Source organism: Purpureocillium takamizusanense, chromosome 7, assembly GCF_022605165.1.
Source record: "Purpureocillium takamizusanense chromosome 7, complete sequence".
In the NCBI taxonomy this organism is placed as follows: domain Eukaryota; kingdom Fungi; phylum Ascomycota; class Sordariomycetes; order Hypocreales; family Ophiocordycipitaceae; genus Purpureocillium; species Purpureocillium takamizusanense.
In genome coordinates, this window is record NC_063074.1 from 1108475 (window position 1) to 1124931 (window position 16457).

Below are 16457 nucleotides of genomic sequence, written 5' to 3' on the forward strand. Positions count from 1 at the left end.
AGCACGGCGCGCTACAGTACGTACCTACCTTGTCCACCCCTGCCCAGTGCCGCCCAAGCAGCTCTGAGGTGGTCAGCAGCAGCTTATCGATAAGGCGAGGTAAGTAAGTAAGCATCCCTGGGCGGCGTCGCGGAGTGGAGGCGAGCAGCTCTGGCGATCGCATCCCTTCCTCCTCTCAACTCCAATCTCGGCGACCTCACGAACCGACAACCTCCATTTCCCGCACCGCTCGCCCTCCCACAAAAATGGCAGCCCCCAAGCCCAGCGTCCCCGCATGGGTCGCCCAGCTCGAATCCCCCCCGGCCGCGCGCTCCAAGGTCTCCGGCGTCCCAGACCCCCTTGGCTTCTCGCCCGGCAGCTCTGGCTCCAAGGTGCGCCGCCGCCACGTCGCCAATTTCCCCCTCCTCCCATCCCTCAAAGCCCGTCCGCAGCCGTGGCCACGGCCGCCGTAGCAGTTGAAGGCGCGCGCGCTCACCCGTCCAGAGATCGGTCGCTGACTACCCCTCCTCAGAAGAAAGATGGCAAGCCTCAGCCGCGAAAGGCCCCGACGACGGACGAGATGGAAACGCTCAAGCTGAAAAAAGCATGGGAAGTGGCCCTCGCGCCCGTCAAGTCCCTTCCCATGACTGCTATCATGATGTACATGTCAGGCAACTCGCTCCAAATCTTCAGCATCATGATGGTCTTCATGGCCTTCAAGAATCCCCTCGTCGGCCTTATGGGCACCAACCAGGCGTTTGAACGCTTTCAAACCGAGGGCAACTCGTCCAAGCTCTTCCAGACAAAACTCGTCTACGTGGCAATGCAGCTCGTGGCTCTCGCCGTGGGCGTGTGGAAGATCAACGCCATGGGCCTCTTACCGTGCGTTCCCATTCATGCATCACAATTCCACTGGAAACAATTGCTGACTTGCGTCACAGGACAACACGATCAGATTGGTTGATGTGGGAGGCACAAAGAAACTCTCTAGAGTCTGCTGTTACGGCTCTATAGGACCTCGTTTGACTAATGTACAAGAAACTGCCAATAGAGCAAAATCAGACCAAAAAAAGGCTGGATTCATATTCGCTAATGCCGCTGCCATACTTTAAGATGCAGTCGTATGTAATGTCTAGTTGACTTACTTCTCCTGAGTCTCCTCCTGGCCTTTCTTCTTCGCTCCCTGCACCCTCCAGCGAGGTCCGCACTTCTCAAGCACTCTCAGGCCGGCGAAGCACAGAACCATAACGAGGGCCAGGAATGTGAAGCACCACCCGCGGCCCATAGCGCCGAGAATATAGTCGATCACGGCCGTGGCCACCGCGCCGAAAGAACAGCGCACGAGATTGTTTGCTGCCGCCGCGGTCGCCGGGGCTTCTGGGTTCAGGTCAACAATCAATGTGTTGAGGACGCTGAACGAAGGCGGCACCAGGCAACCGATGAAGAAGGACAGGACTAGTGGGGCCGCAACGCTTATTTCGGCCTCCAGTGCCCAGCCCCAGCCAATGAGACATGCAGCGCCGACCGTCAATGCCGGATACACGATCTGAATGCGAGCGTGCTCGATTGGGAACTTGCTCAGGTCATCCCCCTTCCTGCGGCGCACGGGCAACCCGAGCTTCTTCGCGACACGCCGATAGTTCCAGTCGACGATGTAGCCCGTGACGAGGCTGGACAGGCAGCAGCCGATACCGTACGGCAGGTAGCATAGGCCGACCTCCAATTCGTCAAATTCATAAATCTCCTTGAACAGCGTCGACAACGTGGCCGACACGAGGATAAAGTTGACGTATATGATAGCCGACACGAAAAGTATAAGGCCCTCCTCTTTCCTGAGGACGATATACAGTGTGCGCAGGGGGTTGGGCGTTCGAATTTTGACCTTGTGTGCCGATGCCGGCCGTTGGTGGACTCCGCGCCATCGAATGAAGTCGACCAAGGTCATGTTCCATTTCGGCGGGGGGATGGAGCCATTACCGACCACGGCGCGGCAGGTCTCCGGCACGGCGAGGATCCAGGGTATCAACCAGACGACCACAAAGATGGCGCAGAACCAGAAGACTGAGCGCCACCCCAGGAACTGAATCAAGATGCCGCCAAGAACAGGCCCAATGGTAGGTCCAAAGTTGATGCCGGCATTGACGAAGCCCATGTATCTGCCCCGCTCCTCGGTTGGCGATATGTCGGCCATGACGGCGAAGCCTAGGGCAAGGGTGCCGCTGCTGCCGGCGGACTGCAGACACCGGAGCACCATGAGTGCGGCGTAATTACGCTGTAGCGCAAGGCCAATATTTGCGCATAGGTAGATGGAGAAGGCCACGATGAAGGCCGGGCGACGGCCAGCCATGTCGCCAAAATCACCGAAGATGGTGGGCGAAAGGCCTTGGAAAATCATGTAGGTCGTCAAGGTCAAGTTGATGAGAGAGATGGAGACGCCCAGATCGCTTGCGACGGCGTTGAGGGCAGGATAGTAGACATTTGCCGTCATGGGCGATATGACGCTGGAAATGGTGACCATGATGGTGATCCAGACCTTGGTTCTCCGTGTAAAGGCGCTGTATGGCGTGCCGCTGCATACACGGGTGGCCGGTTCGACGTCTTCCAAGACACCGGCACCATCAACGGGCCCGGACGCCGTCACGGTGTCGGCCGGGTTGAGATCGGTTGACTTGCGACCAAGAGTGTCCATCTCGGACATGGTCGGATGCGTCGACGCATGGGCGAGAGCTTCGAAGGCAGGCTGTCCATCGCCGGCCGAGGCCTCCGGGCCAGCGGCATCATCTTTCATCCTGCACGTTGCGGGAGAAGAGCAGCGAGCTCTAAAGCATTTGCTCTACCGGGCTTGCGGCTCAGGTAAAAGGGGGAAAGAGCAGGAATCGAAAAAGACTTGACGGACAAAGGGCCTGCCGGAGAACTGTCCGCGACATTGGGATGGGCGGAGTGTGTGGGCGGGATCGTCTTTAAGGCCGTGTTTCCGTGGGACAATCAAGACAGGACAGGACAGGCGGACTGTGGTGTGAGTAGGTAGGTACGAAGTGAGTGATGCGTGCTGCCCATTCCCTCTCTGCTCTTTGTTCGTAGGTGCTACAGTGGCGGCTCGGCCACGCGGGTCCGATATGGCGTTTCCCGCCAAGACGTCGAAGTGCGGGCCGCGACAGCAAAGCCGCAAGTAGGCTGATAAAGGGCGGAGACGGATGGATGCGTCGAGGTTGAACAAAGTCGAGGGAGAGAGTTGCCGGTCGGGTGCTGGCTGGGTAAATAGGAAAAACGGGAATTGTCCGTGGCGGGCGTGGACGACGTGGATGGCGGAGGATAGGCGGCCAGTCGGTCGGCGCCCTCGTTCAAGCTCTCACTCGGTCAGCTTCCGTGGCCCGGCGTTGAACGAGGTCCGGGTGGAGGTCCGTCGCCAACATGCCGATGGGATGGGTGCGGCCAGGGTGCGGCCAGTGTGCGCGGCCAGGTTCCGAGTGATGGCGGGCGCCTTGTGTCTAACCTTGCAGCTGGGGGAGCTCAGGCCGGGGCGCCTTTTGGGAGGACGGCGCTGAGTACGATGAATCAGGATCCAGGGCGCACGGGCGGGTGATGCAGAGGAACTGGGGCGATGCGACTTTGGGGGGGGGCCAAGGAGAGGATTGAGTCTCGGAAACGAAACGAGGGACTGGGTGATAGACAGACAGACAGACAGATGGGCGGAAGAGGAAACCGAGCAAAGCATCGAAACTACCTGCAGGGCAGGTGAGGCAAGCAAGGCCCGTCGGTAACGCCTGCCCTCTCGCGTGGGATCGAGGGCGGCTCACGCCACCCGTGTATGTGCCGTCGCGGCTGCACACTCGACGAGGCTGCCAGCGACCACCAAGGTCACTGCTACTAACCCACCACCTACAGGTACCTGCTGAGGGAAAGGAAAGATCCCTAGTACGCAATTACAGTACCACAAGGAGCCCTCCAGGCGATTGGGTTGCCACTGGAAACCGCCTGCCCGCCCGGGGCTTTAGGTGGCTTTTGGCTTGGCTTTTGGTGTGTCTAGGCAAGGTACTATACTAAGGTTGTTGGCTTTGGCATTGGAATGGCGCTGGCACTCTCACTCGCGCGGCAACTAAAACCTGCGACGCGGTTAAAACCCCCGAAGCCAAGCCCAATTCATCTTCTGGTCCATCCGCTGAAATCACTTTTTCTGCGCCGGCCTGTGCTTTGGAACGTGGCCAACGGTGTGGCTCGGCACCGTGGTCGTCGTCGTCGTCGTTGTCGTTTAGCACATCTCAAAATGCACGTCGAACGCGACCAACGTCACGGTGGCCAGGGTCCTCTCTCCTGTTGGGCTCAGGCCCATCGGGGGTGCATAAATCCATGCGCTGCCGAGGGCCCCCCCTCCCAGGCGACGCTTCCGTCACCCTCCGGCTCCGAGTCGGCACCGTTGGCCAGAGCAAGAGCAGCCTGAGACCCAGGTGGTGGGACGCAGAACAGTGACGCACCCTGGGCCTCGCGTTTGGCTGTTCCAGCCACTGCAGGGGGCCCCCTGGACCACATGGCAGAAGTGGCGCCGAGGAGCTGAGTGAGTGCTATGCTGGCAGTTGCATTGCATCGCTACGACCTACCTTCCTTCTACTGCAGCAAGTGAACTTGGTTAGTCGGTGCATCATCAGCGCTCGGCAGCGTCCTGGCCCCCTACGAACCTTAACTACAGGGACGCACTTGGCACTCTCTTGCGTCAGCAACCTGAGCGCAAACTTGGCGATCTACGCGCCCGCAGCGGGCGCTGCTGCTCCGCATCGCACTGGGAGCGCAGGTAGGTACGGTAGTAGGTGCCTGTCGGGGCAACCTACCTAGGTACATGCCTGGCCTTCTTCGCAGTAGTACGTCCGAAGTACCTTCAATCAGATGATGACTCAGCGACCGCGAGAGGCCAGCTTTGGAGGGGTGTAGCAGGTCTCCACCCTCCAGCACCTGGACCTACGTGGGCAAAATGACGAAGACCCCAGCTGTGAATTGATGCAGCGGCACAGGACCATTGGTCTTCTGTCATCCTGTCCAGACAGCGACGCGCGACCCTAATCGTGAGCCACATCGCGAACATGTCGCATCCAGGTCTGGCGATGCTGCCGTCCGTGAACATCACTGCCGAGCTCAATGAGCTTCTCGGCAAGCGAGCAGCTCCTCGAGTCCTCGGAAAGGCGAGTCTCGACACAGACGCACTGGAAGGCTTCTTGAAGGAGGCCTACCGTATCGTATGTCGCCTGCCTTCTGTACAGATTTCGTACAGTGGCGTATATGCTGACAGCCTCGCGCGGCCACCAGAATTCCCACATCACGACACTCCACAAAGAGCTGAGAGACGTTCGACAAGCGTACCTCTCGACCGCGCAACCGCGACGAGCGCACGGCACCCACTCGCAAGGGCAGCCCCGGGTTCTGACGGACCGCGAGCGTGAAGATGTCGACGCAAATGCGAAGCAGATGATCCGCGAGCTCAATGCGAGTATCAGAGCCCTCGATGACGCCGAGCAGCTTCGCCGGGAGACGGAGTCGGCCATCATCCGCAAAAAGTACGCCAGCGGGCTGAGCGCCCTCAGCGCGTGGGCATCTGGCGGCGATACATTGAGCAGAGCACCGGAACATGCGGCGGCGGAGGCGCAGGCGCAGCAGACGGGCATGCACCGCGATGGCGTGCTGTGGTTCCTGCGGCAGAGGCTGGAGTCGTGCTGCCGGACGCAGCAGGACATGATGGAGACAAGACTGACGCGGGAAATGGAAAAGACGCGTGGTCTCATGGCCCCGCCAGCGGCCGACTTTGCTGAGTTTGCGCCCGCGGCAGCGAAACCGCGGGTCTCGACCGGGTCCACGGCGCATGAAGACGCCTCCACCGCGTATCATGGCCTGACGGAGGAGCAGGTGCAGATGTTTGAGGAGGGGAATCAGGACATGATGAAACATTACGAAAGCACGCTGGGGAAGGTCAGGTATGTTGTGCACGATGGGAAGGGTCGAGTGGCTGCTTTAAGCAGAGGACAGGACGCCGACAGCTGACGCTTTTTATAGGACGGCAGAAAAGTCACTGCTGGAGATCTCGGAACTGCAGTCGCTGCTGGTCAACAACTTGGCCACACAGTCTGCACACATCGAGCAACTGGTGACGGACTCGTTCTCGACGACGGAGAATGTAGGAGGCGGCAACAAGGAGCTCAAGAAGGCGACAGAACGGCCGAGCGCGGCTCGGTATACATTTTTTGCGGCCAGCGGACTGTGCGCGTTTCTTGTGATTTGGGACCTCATCATATGACGAGGACGGGCCTTGGGACCAGGCGACGACGATGTACGAAGTAGGCATATTACACTTTTTGCATGTAGCGTGCGTATCTGCTGTATGATGCTGTCACAGCCACGGCGAACTGGCGTCTTTTGCTCTTGCTCACTTGTTGACACTTTTGGAATCTGGACCGTAAAGGACGGCTGCTCCTAGCGCCAGGGGAACCGCAGGCCTTGGGGCAGCATGTGACGGGCGGCCCCTTTTGGCGCGTGGGGACTCCAAATTTCCATGCCAGGTAGCCACCCCGAGACCGCGATGCCGGGAGCAACAAGCAAACTGGGGAGCTACCTCAGCTACATGCAGCACAGCACAAAAGCCGTACCTGGTAGAGTACAATATACAGCGCAGCACCTCTAGAGTACCTCCAGAGGCGAGGCACGTAGAAAGTCGACGAGGCGTGCAACAACCAGAAGCCACCACGGCACGACACGAGAACGGGCCGCTTGCTAGGGGCGACCGATTCCTTGACTAATAATTGGCGCCCGGGAGCGCGGCTCCCCGGTGCGGGTGGAAAGCCGCGGGACGCCGGGGGCGCAGGCGGAAGAGCCGAGGGAGGGGCCGGGCGAACAGAACGAACCCGGTTCGCGCTGGCCGTCGGCCGAACAAGTCGCGCGCACGACCCTTAAGGGGGGCAAGGGGGGTTTGCTCAAGGAATAAGGCATGTATTGCACTTTGTGCTTCGTACCTACCTAGGTGCTGTAAAGAACTGTGTTGCACTGTGGTCCTCTCTGGCTGCTGCGTAGGTACCTAGGTACTTAGTACGAACGGCGGGCAAGGTCGAACACACGAGACAGTCACTGGCAAGCCTGCGTTTTTGGTATCGGATCGGTATGCGGCAGGGGAACTCCTGCCTTGGCAGCCCGGCAACCCACCTACTTATAGGAGGACATCGACGTCACCGACGTGAGAGTGACAATTGCGTTATTGTGGAGGCAGAGATGAGGTCGGGGGAATCATGAGTCTCCCCTGTTACATGTAGTAGTCGCGTACCAGGCAAGCCGCCCAGCCCAGAGCAATCTACGAGGTATCATGATTGAGGTACGGCCGCGGCATCGGTCCGTCTTGCCGGGCGGGCTTTCCCCTCTTGCCTCAGAGCGCGGCCGGCCGCAGCTCCGGATGAACGCTACGCAGGTCACAAGTGCAAAGTCTACATTATAACGTTACTTCGTACAAGGGCCCACGAGACGAAGCCGAGAGAATGAATCAAAAAGAGCAGCGCAGCCTTACGATGATGGCCGGGTGACGAGCCTCATCCATCACCCCAAGCATGTGAGGGGAACCATCACGCCCCAGCACGCCTTCCGTCTTTCTCAAGCGGTGCGAGTCCCCCTCGATTTGGCGCCGGGGCCGGCGGGAGGGCACGCGCATATGCCAGGGCCAGCGACGGAAAAGCCCGTGGGAGCCGAGGAGGGGGCCTCGGTCGAGCCGCCTGACGGCCAGCCGGTGACCTCACGAGCAGAGCGGCAGCCTGTGGGACCGACCGAGCGGCAGGGAATCGAGGCGGCCCCGGAAAGGCAAAGGCCAGGGCAGGGCAGCCATAAAAACGGCCGCCGCCCGCGCGTTGGGGTCTCGCGCCGCGCGGTCCAGGGAAAGCAAGAAATCCTGTCGCACCTGACGTAACTATCCCTACCGACATCCGAGCCTGCATAGACGATCCGTCTGGCGAATCTTTTTCTCCTTTGCGGCAAGTACAGCACAGCACACGCATACGCACACAGACACACAAAGCGCTCTCGCCTGCGCGTTTTTTTTTTCCTTCATAAAAAAGAAATCCCCGCACCCCTCGTCGCCCCGGTCCGATTCGTTTAATAGGTTGATTGCCGGTTTCAGCAAACGCCGCCCGTCGACGCTCGCCTCAACTACACCTCCAACTGCGAAGGACTTACAAACCGCGCGCTGCAGTGCCCTGTCCGCTATTACGTTAGCGCGCCCGCCTGCCCACTGGGAAATCAGCGCACCTCGTGTCCCACCCCCGCCATCCTCGAACTCCCGCAGGCAGGCCCCCAGCAGTGGACCTGTGTGATTCCATTGGATCGGACCGCCTGCCAGGAAACAGCGCATCGAAAGACCGCCGCGACACGCATTGCAGCGTGCAGCAGCGCAGCGCCGTGCACTACCCGACCTAAAAAGGTCCCAGCCTGTCGTGCAGTGCAGTAAAGGTGCAGTGCAGTGCGGCGCAACGCCCAGCTCCCGGCATCCCGTCTGACACCTCAGTCGAGACGCTCGACAAAGCATATCCCATCCATACCAGCAGCACCCACCTTAGTCCGCTACCCGCGCCACTACTCGTACGAGCGCCGGCACCTAGCGCGGATAGAAACGCGCCCTCACCTGACCCCCCCGACCAGAACCCAGGTCGTCCCCCGGCACCGGGCGGCTACGGCCTCCGTACCTAACGGTCTCTCCACTGCAGGCTCACCCCTCGGCAGCCGTGCAGAGACAGCTCAGACACACACGCCTGCCCGCAGCGAGCCAGTAACGAATTGGTTATTACTCCAGACTGCCCCGCCCCCCGCCAGCCCACCATGGCTCCGTCTTCGTCCTCGTCCTCAACTTCTGCGTCATCCTCCCTCCAGCGCCTCAACAACATCGCAAACCACATCTCGCCCAGCATGGCTTCCGCGACGAGCTTCCCCGCCGACACCGTCCCCCAGGCCCCCGAGGATGCCCTCTTTGGCCTCGCCAGGGCCTACAAGGCCGACACGAACCCCCAAAAGGTCGACCTGGTATGTGCCGCCCTTTCACCCATTGTTGTCGTCCCTGCCCGCCCCTCCTAGCCGATGTTCGGAGGGCGCCAGGACCCGATGGCAGACCTCAAGCTGACCGCGCTTCGAATCAAAACAGGGCATCGGAGCGTACCGCGACAACAATGGAAAGCCATGGGTTCTGCCCGTCGTCAAGAAGGTGCGTGTGTTGTGGTGGTCGTCGTTGTCTGTGCGTGCAAATGGCGCGGCCTGAAGATGGGGGGTTCTCGTTTGCGTCGCAACCCGAGCAGTCCCCCCGGTAGAATTGCTTCGGGCAGAGCCCACCTATGTCATGCTTCTTGGTGGACTGCGCAGCTCCGCGTTTGGCCGATGATCCGCTGACCCTTTTCGCTCTGGCACAGGCCGACGACATTCTCCGAAGCAACCCCGAACTGAACCACGAATATGCTCCGATCGCCGGCTTCCCCGAGTTCACCTCCAAGGCCGCCGAGCTGATACTCGGCGCTGACTCGCCCGCCCTGCGCGAGAAGCGCGCTACGTCGATGCAGACCATCTCGGGCACGGGAGCCGTGCACCTCGGCGCCCTCTTCCTCGCCAAGTTCTACAAGGGCAACCGCGTCGTCTACCTGTCCAATCCCACCTGGGCTAACCACAAGCAAATCTTTGGCAATGTCGGCCTCCAGACGGCTGACTACCCCTACTTCTCCAAGAAGTCCAACGGCCTCGACTTTGACGGCATGAAGGCCGCCATCCAAGGCGCCCCGGACCGCTCCATCATCCTACTGCACCCCTGCGCCCACAACCCCACGGGCGTCGACCCGACCTTGGACCAGTGGAAGGAACTTGCCGCCATCATGGCCCAGAAGAAGCACTTCCCCTTCTTCGACTGCGCCTACCAGGGCTTCGCCTCGGGCGACCTCGCCCGCGACGCCGCTGCCCTACGCTACTTCATTGACCAGGGCTTCGAGCTCGTCGTCTGCCAGAGCTTCGCCAAGAACTTTGGCCTCTACGGCGAGCGCGCTGGCTGCTTCCACGTCGTCACCAGCCCTGCCTCTGACGCCTCGGCCACCATCGGCAGGATCGCTTCGCAGCTCGCCATCCTGCAGCGCTCCGAGATCTCCAACCCCCCGCTCTACGGCGCCCGCATCGCCAGCACCGTCCTCAGCGACCCCGCGCTTTTCACCGAGTGGGAGGACAACCTGCGCACCATGTCGGGCCGCATCATCACCATGCGCAAGGAGCTGCGCTCGAGGCTCGAGGCCCTCGGCACCCCGGGCACCTGGAACCACATCACCGACCAGATCGGCATGTTCAGCTTCACGGGCCTGTCGGAGACGCAGGTCCAGAAGCTGCGCGACGAGTACCACATCTACATGACCAAGAATGGACGCATCAGCATGGCCGGCCTCAACACCAACAACATTGACCACGTGGCCAATGCCATTCGCAAAGTCGTCGGCGAGACTCAGTAAGCGAGCATTATGAGAAAAAGAAGGGGGGAGCCCCTTCCCGGCGAGGTGGTCAACTTTTCAGTCCTCTCTGTCTTGTGGCTCACAGCATAATGGCGTCTCTTTTGTAACTCTACATCTTCTTTGTTTTGTTTTTTCATGAGGGCGGGCCCAAGAGCTGGACACACACCCAGATATCTGCAGAGGACTGCTTGATGAATAAAACACGCCCATGAGGGGCGCCGACGGCGTCGACTGTCATGTGCTATTTTTCGTCTCTTCTCGAGACTGCGAATGTATAAAGTACACAGACCCGCCATGCATACATGTGTCTGTCCCAATAAGAATATATACACATTGACTCAGGGGCCATTGTCTCTCATGCATGGCACCCCCTGAATTGATTCATCTGGCCCCTATGCTCTAAGCCCCCGATGACTCGGTAGACGATGCCTATCCAGTCCTGCTTGGACGTCGCTACGTCGATGGAGGAGCCGAAGGGGTCGCCGTCGGAGGCGTCGCACTTCCTACTCGGGAGCAGCCGCCGCCAGTACACCCTCGGGATGCCACTACCATTCATGTCGGGCCGTATTGGCGGGGAGCTCGGACGCGGGGGTCGAGGACGCCCGCGTCGACCCCCCACTCCTCGAGGAAGACGGGCTTGCCGCCCGCCCGCGTCGGAGAGCCAGCTGGCGTAGCTGTCGGCCCATTGGCTGGGTCTGGAGGACTCGGGACCGGCGTAGCGATGGAACTGCGCGCGCGCGCGCCGTGTCAGTATCGTGCGCTACATGCATACCGGCAGTGTGGTCTTCCCGAGAATGTGATGACGGCAGTGACGCGGCGGTCTCGGGCCATGTGCGTCAGGGGAGAGGCGAAGAAAAGGGGCCCGGGGGGGGCAGGAGTGGTTCAGTCAAGGGTCAAGGAGAGGAGAGACAAGCCGCAGGGGACCTTTGACTGACGCACCGGCGACAATGTCCAGTGACGGGCGGTCCGTGGCGCCCGCGAAGAACGAGCACCCCTTGGAATAGTCGCCGCTTGACAGGGCTGTCGGCGCCGAGCGCTGCTCTCAGGGCGTCGGAGCGGCCGCACGCCCACGTCTTGGCTGCGGCGCCCCCCGTTACCCGCGGCACTCGTTCCGTCTTGGCGGCAAAGGGCTCGTCCTGCAGGTCAAAGGCCATGATGAGGTCGTGCTAGTCGCGCCAGGCCTTGCCGCTGTACTTGCCAAAGTAGGAGGGCGAAATTAAGCGGAGGCGCGCTTCGTAGGCGTCGTACGCGGCCTGCTGCTCGTAGAAGCTGCGGGCGCCATATGTCTGGCCGTAGATATCGTTGCTACGAGGAGGGAGGCGTGAGCGGATTTGCTATTGTACGGGACGGGGTATTTCAGCGAATAGACCGCGGCTCTCCAAAGAGTGTCCCGAGAGGCGGTCGTCATATCAAGCTGTACGTGTCTATCAAGAAGTGGGGGAAGATGATGATACACCCGTTCGCGCCGTTGAGCTTGTTCCCATCATGGGGTGAGATGATGGCAGAGTGAAGCTTCATGACGGACCACATGATGAGGCAGATGGTGAAGAAGCGCTGCCGTATTGAGTTTGGGCAATCTGGGGAACCCGAGGAAGCTGCGTGCCGATTTATGGCCGGTCAGGCATGAGCACCCTTCTTCAACATACATTCTCGCATACTCATCAAGTCGAGGGCAATGTCAGTCCCATCTTGTCGTCAAGTCCGAGTCCGAGGCATCTTGTTCGGCCACCGCCAACACCAACACCAGTGTCGCACCGACAGGAGACTGGCTTACTATTCAGGCAGTCTCAACCACCCCAAACATTGTATCGACGGCAGCAGTCGTCGTATATACGGGATCCTAAATCGGCGGATGCGACCCTGGCAGACTCGCCTCCTTCTACTTCACCTCGGGCGGCAACGCTCAGCAGCCCTATGCCGCATCAGTGTAAAATGCCGAGGCGGCGTTGTCAGATTGTAGAGGGCTGTACATAATGCCGCCCGCTGGGCTTGGTCTTACATCACTGGACGGGGTTATGTTGCTGCATCGTCCTTGTGAGCGTCCGGTCTTTCATGTGCTTTGTCGACTCGCGGTATCGATCTCATTCCTTAGTAGATCGTGAGTTCGGTGCTAAATGAGGTGCCGGCAGCGATCAGACCTGGAGCCCGACGTGACCTTGCGGGCAAACAACAGTCCTTCCCACCAATTCGTAAAGTCAGCGTTATGGAGGACATCAGGGGGAAACAGTTATCGGCAGGGGGCTCTGAGGAAGTGAGGCGGAGACTGGACGTTAAATCACCCGTTACTGCGCGCAGGGTAGCTAGGTTTGTTACTTCGTAGTTCGGGCAGGCACCACCCGCTGCCCTTAGTTGCCTTATGAGCTCCTACAACCCCATTCGCCGTGGCTCTGGCAATTTCAAAACAAATTCACAAAATCGAAACTTGATCTGGAAGAGATATTCATGAGAACCGCATCCTCTCTGGTCTCGTCTTGCAGGCGATCCGGCCACTGAGCGACTGAGCCCTGGCGAAGACCTTCACGCTTCTGGGCACCTCGCTTTCATACACTGGCCCCGCACCTTCAACACCCACCCAGGTTCTCAGGGTCCAGGTCTCCAACACCAGGCACCCACATCAGCATCACCAACATCACCTCATTCCCGTCGTCGAGATGGCGCGTCGTCTGCCATGGAAAACAAAGAAAGGGGACGAGGGGAACGAAAATGAATTACCCAAAAATATCCCCAAAGCTGAGAGCCCCGCGCCGTCGGGCACCAAAACACCAGTGAGGCTGGCACGTCATGTCGTGGCAACTACGCCGCGACGCGAGCATGCCCCATCATCGGCTTCACGTAGGCACCACACCGCGTCGCCCCGACCCTTAAACACTCAACGGCTGACACGACAGAAAATCAGGAAGAGACCCTGTCCGCAGCCCGTCCACTTCGCCCCCTCCCGCGCCTCCACAGGAACAGTAAGTCTCAGGCGGTGATGCTCATTCTTTCACTCCACTGACCACGCGCTTGCGCGCTGGCAGGTTCATGATTCCCGGCCCAGACGCCGACGACCGCTACCGCATGGTTGAGGATGAGCTCCTCGCTGTTGCACAACGCTTTACCACGCACCTACACCGCGCGGAATATAACCGCCTGAAGGCGGCCGCCCGCGCGCAGGGCGAGGCCGCTGTCCGCGAGATGGAGCGCCCCGTTGTCGCCCCGCCACTGACGGCCACGGCGCGTTTCCGTAGGGAGGCGTCTCGTCGCGGCGCGAGACAGCGGCGCCTGCAACAGCGCTCAGGTGCCGAGGGCAACGGCAGCGGGAGCGCGGCCGCCGCCGTAGACTTGCCCTGGGTGGGAACGAGTCTGCAGGGCCTCATGGAGAGGCCGCGGAGTGAGACGAGGACTATATCGTCCTATGCGTCGACCCATTCGACGACCCGCGCCGCGGCGGGGTACCATGCGTCGTCGACCACGGCAAATGCAGACGCGGGGTCAGATCACGCTCGGGATGACAGCAGCGGCAGGGCTAAGCGCAAGCGTGACTTTGCGTCGCGGGCCGAGACAACGTCGACGACCTCTTCCCTAACCGCAGCAGAGGCCTCCAACGATGCTACTGCTCACCGGCTTGCTATTACTCCGCGCCATCGTACCACGGCGGCGGCGGCCTCGACAAGCGGCCCATACCACCGCTCAGCCGGCCGCACGCCCTCTCGCGGTAGCATGGCACCAGACGCAGCCCAGGGCGTTCCCACAGGAAGCAGCGATCGAGAGCGCCACCACGTTGTGGACCTGGATGAAGATGAAGATGACCCTTTCGGCGTCAACAAACGCCGCGTGCGCCGAGAAAAGTCCAGAGAACAGATGAGAAGGGCGGCAGAGAAGGATTCACCAAAAATCAAGTTATCGCCAGATACGATACCATCCTTTTTATGAGATGCTGGCTGCCTCCTCGGGCGTAGAAACTTCATATACGCCTGAATTACACTATTTTAAACGCCGCGATAAGACTATTGCTCCTGCATCGTCAGCTCGTCAAAGTCATCCAACAGTTCATCCATGTCGACCCGCGGTACGCCGACATCATCCCCGGCGTCCGTCTCCGTCTCCGTCTCCGCTATGCTCATCTCCTCCTCTTCACGCTTCTTCTCGTTCTTGTATAGAGCCATGGCGGCCCGCAGCTCCTCGTCCTCCTCAACGTCCTGCAAGAACATCTCGTACTCGCGGTCCATGCGGTCCTGATCCGCCTTCTTGGGCAGCAGCTCGCCCTCATCCTTGTTCATGCGCTTGAGCTTCCAGTTGCGGCGGCGGTTCCTCCGGCGGTTGGGGTAGTGCTTCTTGACCAGCACGACGTCTGGAATTGTTGATGAATACACGTTCGACTCCTCGAGCGCTTCGAACTCCGGGTTGTTGAACATCGTGCCCGTCAACAGATAGCCCATGGCGGAGTCGCCCGGCTGAAGGTAGTGGCCGAGGTGTGTCCGCGTAAAGTATGTTTTGTCGTTGACGCCGAGATCTGACGCACGGGCGACAGTTGCCTCTGAGAGGACCCATTTGCCTCGTCTGGTCGGCGTCGGCTCAATGTCCATGACGACAAACTCGACAAGCTCCTTGACGTCTGCCAAGGACGAGAACGGCGAGCGCCAGTAGATGGGGCCGCTGATGTCGGCGGTCTGGAGAGTCTGCGGGTCCAGGAGGTATACTGAGGTGCCAATCTTGTGGCATAGGACAAGGGGCGAGATGTTGCCGCTCTGCTTGGCGAGCTTGATTGGCATGGCGACCAGGTCGTCTCTGCAGATGGGCACGATTTCGGCCGAATAGGTGAACTTGAAGGACTTCTTGGACGTGTGGATGTCCTGAGAGATGAGCTCTTGCGACGACTTGACCTTGACGGGGACGACCGAATTGAGGAAGTCAATGAATTTCTCGGCCTGATTACGCTGCGAAAAGAAAAAGTCGATGCCGTCCTTGGCCTCCTTGATGTTGAGGGTATCTCTGTGGGCGCTGTGCTTCATGATGAGCTGCTCGAGGAAAAGAAAGGTTCGCTTGTGCAGGACCTTTTGCCGGACCTGCACGCAGGCTCTCCAGACGTTGGCCGTGTACGACTTGGCGCACTCGGGGCACTGCTGCGTCGCCACCACGTACACCACCTCAAAGGTCTGCTGGAGTAGCATGCCGTCCTGGACCTGGTCCTGGATGGTGAGCTTGACCTTTATCCGCCTCGAGTGGGGCTCGGTCCAGATGAAGCTTGCATCGACGACGCGGACCTTGTGGAGGCCGCGCAGCTTTTTCAGGCAAAGAGCCAGCAGCTCTCGTGACTCGGGCATGGCCACGACCCAGCTTGTGGGCGGCATGAGCCACCGGTCGCAGTCGCGGCAGAAGTTGAGCGTCGCCTCGCGCTGGACGCCCTGGGAGATGTCGACTGTGAGCTTGACGCAGGCAAAGCACAGCGCGCCCGTCGCCGTCGTGCCGTCGATTGGGGCGCCGCAGTTGTAGCAGAGAATCCTGGATGCAAGTCAGCAATCTTTCGTTTTCTCTCATAGCTAACATCTCTTTTTCGGTCTCTGCGGACGGAAGGCGGTTCGCGATGGGGGAAACGTACGTGGCACCCGTCTGGGCCTGGCCCCCGATGGCCACGGGGGCGTCGTCGTCTAAGTCCATGGACATTTTTGCTGTTGAAGGTGTCCGTGGCTTTTGGCAGGTGGGTGATGTCGATGGCCTGGCTTGGGCTGGATCCAGAGAGAAGTCGGTGTTGGTGAGGGACTCGAAAAATGTTTGCCCCACTGCTTGATAAGCGCCTCGAAAAGTCTTATCGCGCCGCCACAGTGGGTGAGTGGGCGCCAGCGGTGACTCTTTGCTGGCGGGGATGCGCTAGCACGAAAAGGAACAATTGTGACGCTACATGAGTGCCACTGATGGAAGATGGACTGCACTGCACGTCCAGCATCGGCTACGGCGGCGTTGGAAAGAAGTATCGTTATATCTGGTCATTTCCTGCGAGATGCTTCACATGCGAATTGC

General features: G+C 60.1%; 8 protein-coding genes across 9 annotated transcripts; 4 read left to right on the plus strand and 4 right to left on the minus strand.

Annotated features, from left to right (window-relative positions):
* Positions 1 to 128: 128 nt before the first annotated feature.
* Positions 129 to 1444, plus strand: JDV02_007638 (uncharacterized protein). The gene is made up of 4 exons (XM_047989149.1): positions 129 to 371; positions 512 to 861; positions 921 to 1179; positions 1238 to 1444. The coding sequence occupies exons 1-3, from the start codon at positions 246 to 248 to the stop codon at positions 991 to 993; spliced, it is 549 nt and encodes a 182-aa protein (XP_047845148.1). The 5' UTR covers positions 129 to 245; the 3' UTR covers positions 994 to 1179; positions 1238 to 1444.
* Positions 938 to 3634, minus strand: JDV02_007639 (uncharacterized protein). The gene has a single exon (XM_047989150.1). It carries the CDS (start codon positions 2765 to 2767, stop codon positions 1121 to 1123), a length of 1647 nt encoding a protein of 548 aa, XP_047845149.1. The 5' UTR covers positions 2768 to 3634; the 3' UTR covers positions 938 to 1120.
* A 528-nt stretch (positions 3635 to 4162) lies between these two features.
* JDV02_007640 (uncharacterized protein) lies at positions 4163 to 6426 on the plus strand. Its single transcript, XM_047989151.1, has 3 exons — positions 4163 to 5204; positions 5275 to 5936; positions 6016 to 6426. Exons 1-3 carry the CDS (start codon positions 5052 to 5054, stop codon positions 6254 to 6256), a joined length of 1056 nt encoding a protein of 351 aa, XP_047845150.1. The 5' UTR covers positions 4163 to 5051; the 3' UTR covers positions 6257 to 6426.
* A 1442-nt stretch (positions 6427 to 7868) lies between these two features.
* Positions 7869 to 10840, plus strand: aat2 (Aspartate transaminase). The gene is made up of 3 exons (XM_047989152.1): positions 7869 to 9009; positions 9128 to 9187; positions 9390 to 10840. The coding sequence occupies exons 1-3, from the start codon at positions 8809 to 8811 to the stop codon at positions 10458 to 10460; spliced, it is 1332 nt and encodes a 443-aa protein (XP_047845151.1). The 5' UTR covers positions 7869 to 8808; the 3' UTR covers positions 10461 to 10840.
* Positions 10841 to 11012: 172 nt separating this feature from the next.
* Positions 11013 to 11614, minus strand: JDV02_007642 (uncharacterized protein; the record flags this gene model as incomplete). Its single annotated transcript, XM_047989153.1, has 2 exons — positions 11013 to 11187; positions 11400 to 11614. 2 exons carry the CDS (start codon positions 11612 to 11614, stop codon positions 11013 to 11015), a joined length of 390 nt encoding a protein of 129 aa, XP_047845152.1.
* Positions 11615 to 11626: 12 nt separating this feature from the next.
* JDV02_007643 (Mannan endo-1,4-beta-mannosidase) lies at positions 11627 to 11990 on the minus strand (the record flags this gene model as incomplete). The annotated part of the gene is made up of 2 exons (XM_047989154.1): positions 11627 to 11765; positions 11881 to 11990. The coding sequence occupies 2 exons, from the start codon at positions 11988 to 11990 to the stop codon at positions 11627 to 11629; spliced, it is 249 nt and encodes an 82-aa protein (XP_047845153.1).
* Positions 11991 to 13068: 1078 nt separating this feature from the next.
* On the plus strand, positions 13069 to 14667 carry JDV02_007644 (uncharacterized protein). The gene is made up of 3 exons (XM_047989155.1): positions 13069 to 13292; positions 13357 to 13414; positions 13478 to 14667. The coding sequence occupies exons 1-3, from the start codon at positions 13112 to 13114 to the stop codon at positions 14370 to 14372; spliced, it is 1134 nt and encodes a 377-aa protein (XP_047845154.1). The 5' UTR covers positions 13069 to 13111; the 3' UTR covers positions 14373 to 14667.
* Positions 14345 to 16179, minus strand: NMD3 (ribosome-binding protein). 2 transcript variants are annotated; one of them, XM_047989156.1, is made up of 2 exons: positions 16039 to 16179; positions 14345 to 15941 (listed from the first exon to the last, which is right to left on the minus strand). In XM_047989156.1, the coding sequence occupies exons 1-2, from the start codon at positions 16101 to 16103 to the stop codon at positions 14447 to 14449; spliced, it is 1560 nt and encodes a 519-aa protein (XP_047845155.1). In that variant the 5' UTR covers positions 16104 to 16179; the 3' UTR covers positions 14345 to 14446. The 2 variants fall into 2 exon arrangements, with proteins under 2 accessions (XP_047845155.1, XP_047845156.1); XM_047989157.1 differs by having other exon boundaries at positions 14345 to 16179.
* Between the last annotated feature and the right edge of the window lie 278 nt (positions 16180 to 16457).

Excerpts from the sequence above, each read along its gene's own strand:
- JDV02_007640 (XM_047989151.1), top strand. The coding sequence starts at position 5,052 with ATGTCGCATCCAGGTCTGGCGATGCTGCCGTCCGTGAACATCACTGCC. Across the intron at positions 5,205-5,274 it reads TGAAGGAGGCCTACCGTATC|AATTCCCACATCACGACACT; the intron begins GTATGTCGCCTG and ends CGCGGCCACCAG. Across the intron at positions 5,937-6,015 it reads AGCACGCTGGGGAAGGTCAG|GACGGCAGAAAAGTCACTGC; the intron begins GTATGTTGTGCA and ends CGCTTTTTATAG.
- aat2 (XM_047989152.1), top strand. The coding sequence starts at position 8,809 with ATGGCTCCGTCTTCGTCCTCGTCCTCAACTTCTGCGTCATCCTCCCTC. Across the intron at positions 9,010-9,127 it reads ACCCCCAAAAGGTCGACCTG|GGCATCGGAGCGTACCGCGA; the intron begins GTATGTGCCGCC and ends GAATCAAAACAG. Across the intron at positions 9,188-9,389 it reads TTCTGCCCGTCGTCAAGAAG|GCCGACGACATTCTCCGAAG; the intron begins GTGCGTGTGTTG and ends GCTCTGGCACAG.
- JDV02_007644 (XM_047989155.1), top strand. The coding sequence starts at position 13,112 with ATGGCGCGTCGTCTGCCATGGAAAACAAAGAAAGGGGACGAGGGGAAC. Across the intron at positions 13,293-13,356 it reads TGCCCCATCATCGGCTTCAC|GAAGAGACCCTGTCCGCAGC; the intron begins GTAGGCACCACA and ends ACAGAAAATCAG. Across the intron at positions 13,415-13,477 it reads CCCGCGCCTCCACAGGAACA|GTTCATGATTCCCGGCCCAG; the intron begins GTAAGTCTCAGG and ends GCGCGCTGGCAG.
- NMD3 (XM_047989156.1), bottom strand. The coding sequence starts at position 16,103 with ATGTCCATGGACTTAGACGACGACGCCCCCGTGGCCATCGGGGGCCAG. Across the intron at positions 15,942-16,038 it reads CAGGCCCAGACGGGTGCCAC|GATTCTCTGCTACAACTGCG; the intron begins GTACGTTTCCCC and ends ACTTGCATCCAG.
- JDV02_007638 (XM_047989149.1), top strand. The coding sequence starts at position 246 with ATGGCAGCCCCCAAGCCCAGCGTCCCCGCATGGGTCGCCCAGCTCGAA. Across the intron at positions 372-511 it reads CCGGCAGCTCTGGCTCCAAG|AAGAAAGATGGCAAGCCTCA; the intron begins GTGCGCCGCCGC and ends ACCCCTCCTCAG. Across the intron at positions 862-920 it reads AACGCCATGGGCCTCTTACC|GACAACACGATCAGATTGGT; the intron begins GTGCGTTCCCAT and ends CTTGCGTCACAG.
- JDV02_007639 (XM_047989150.1), bottom strand. The coding sequence starts at position 2,767 with ATGAAAGATGATGCCGCTGGCCCGGAGGCCTCGGCCGGCGATGGACAG.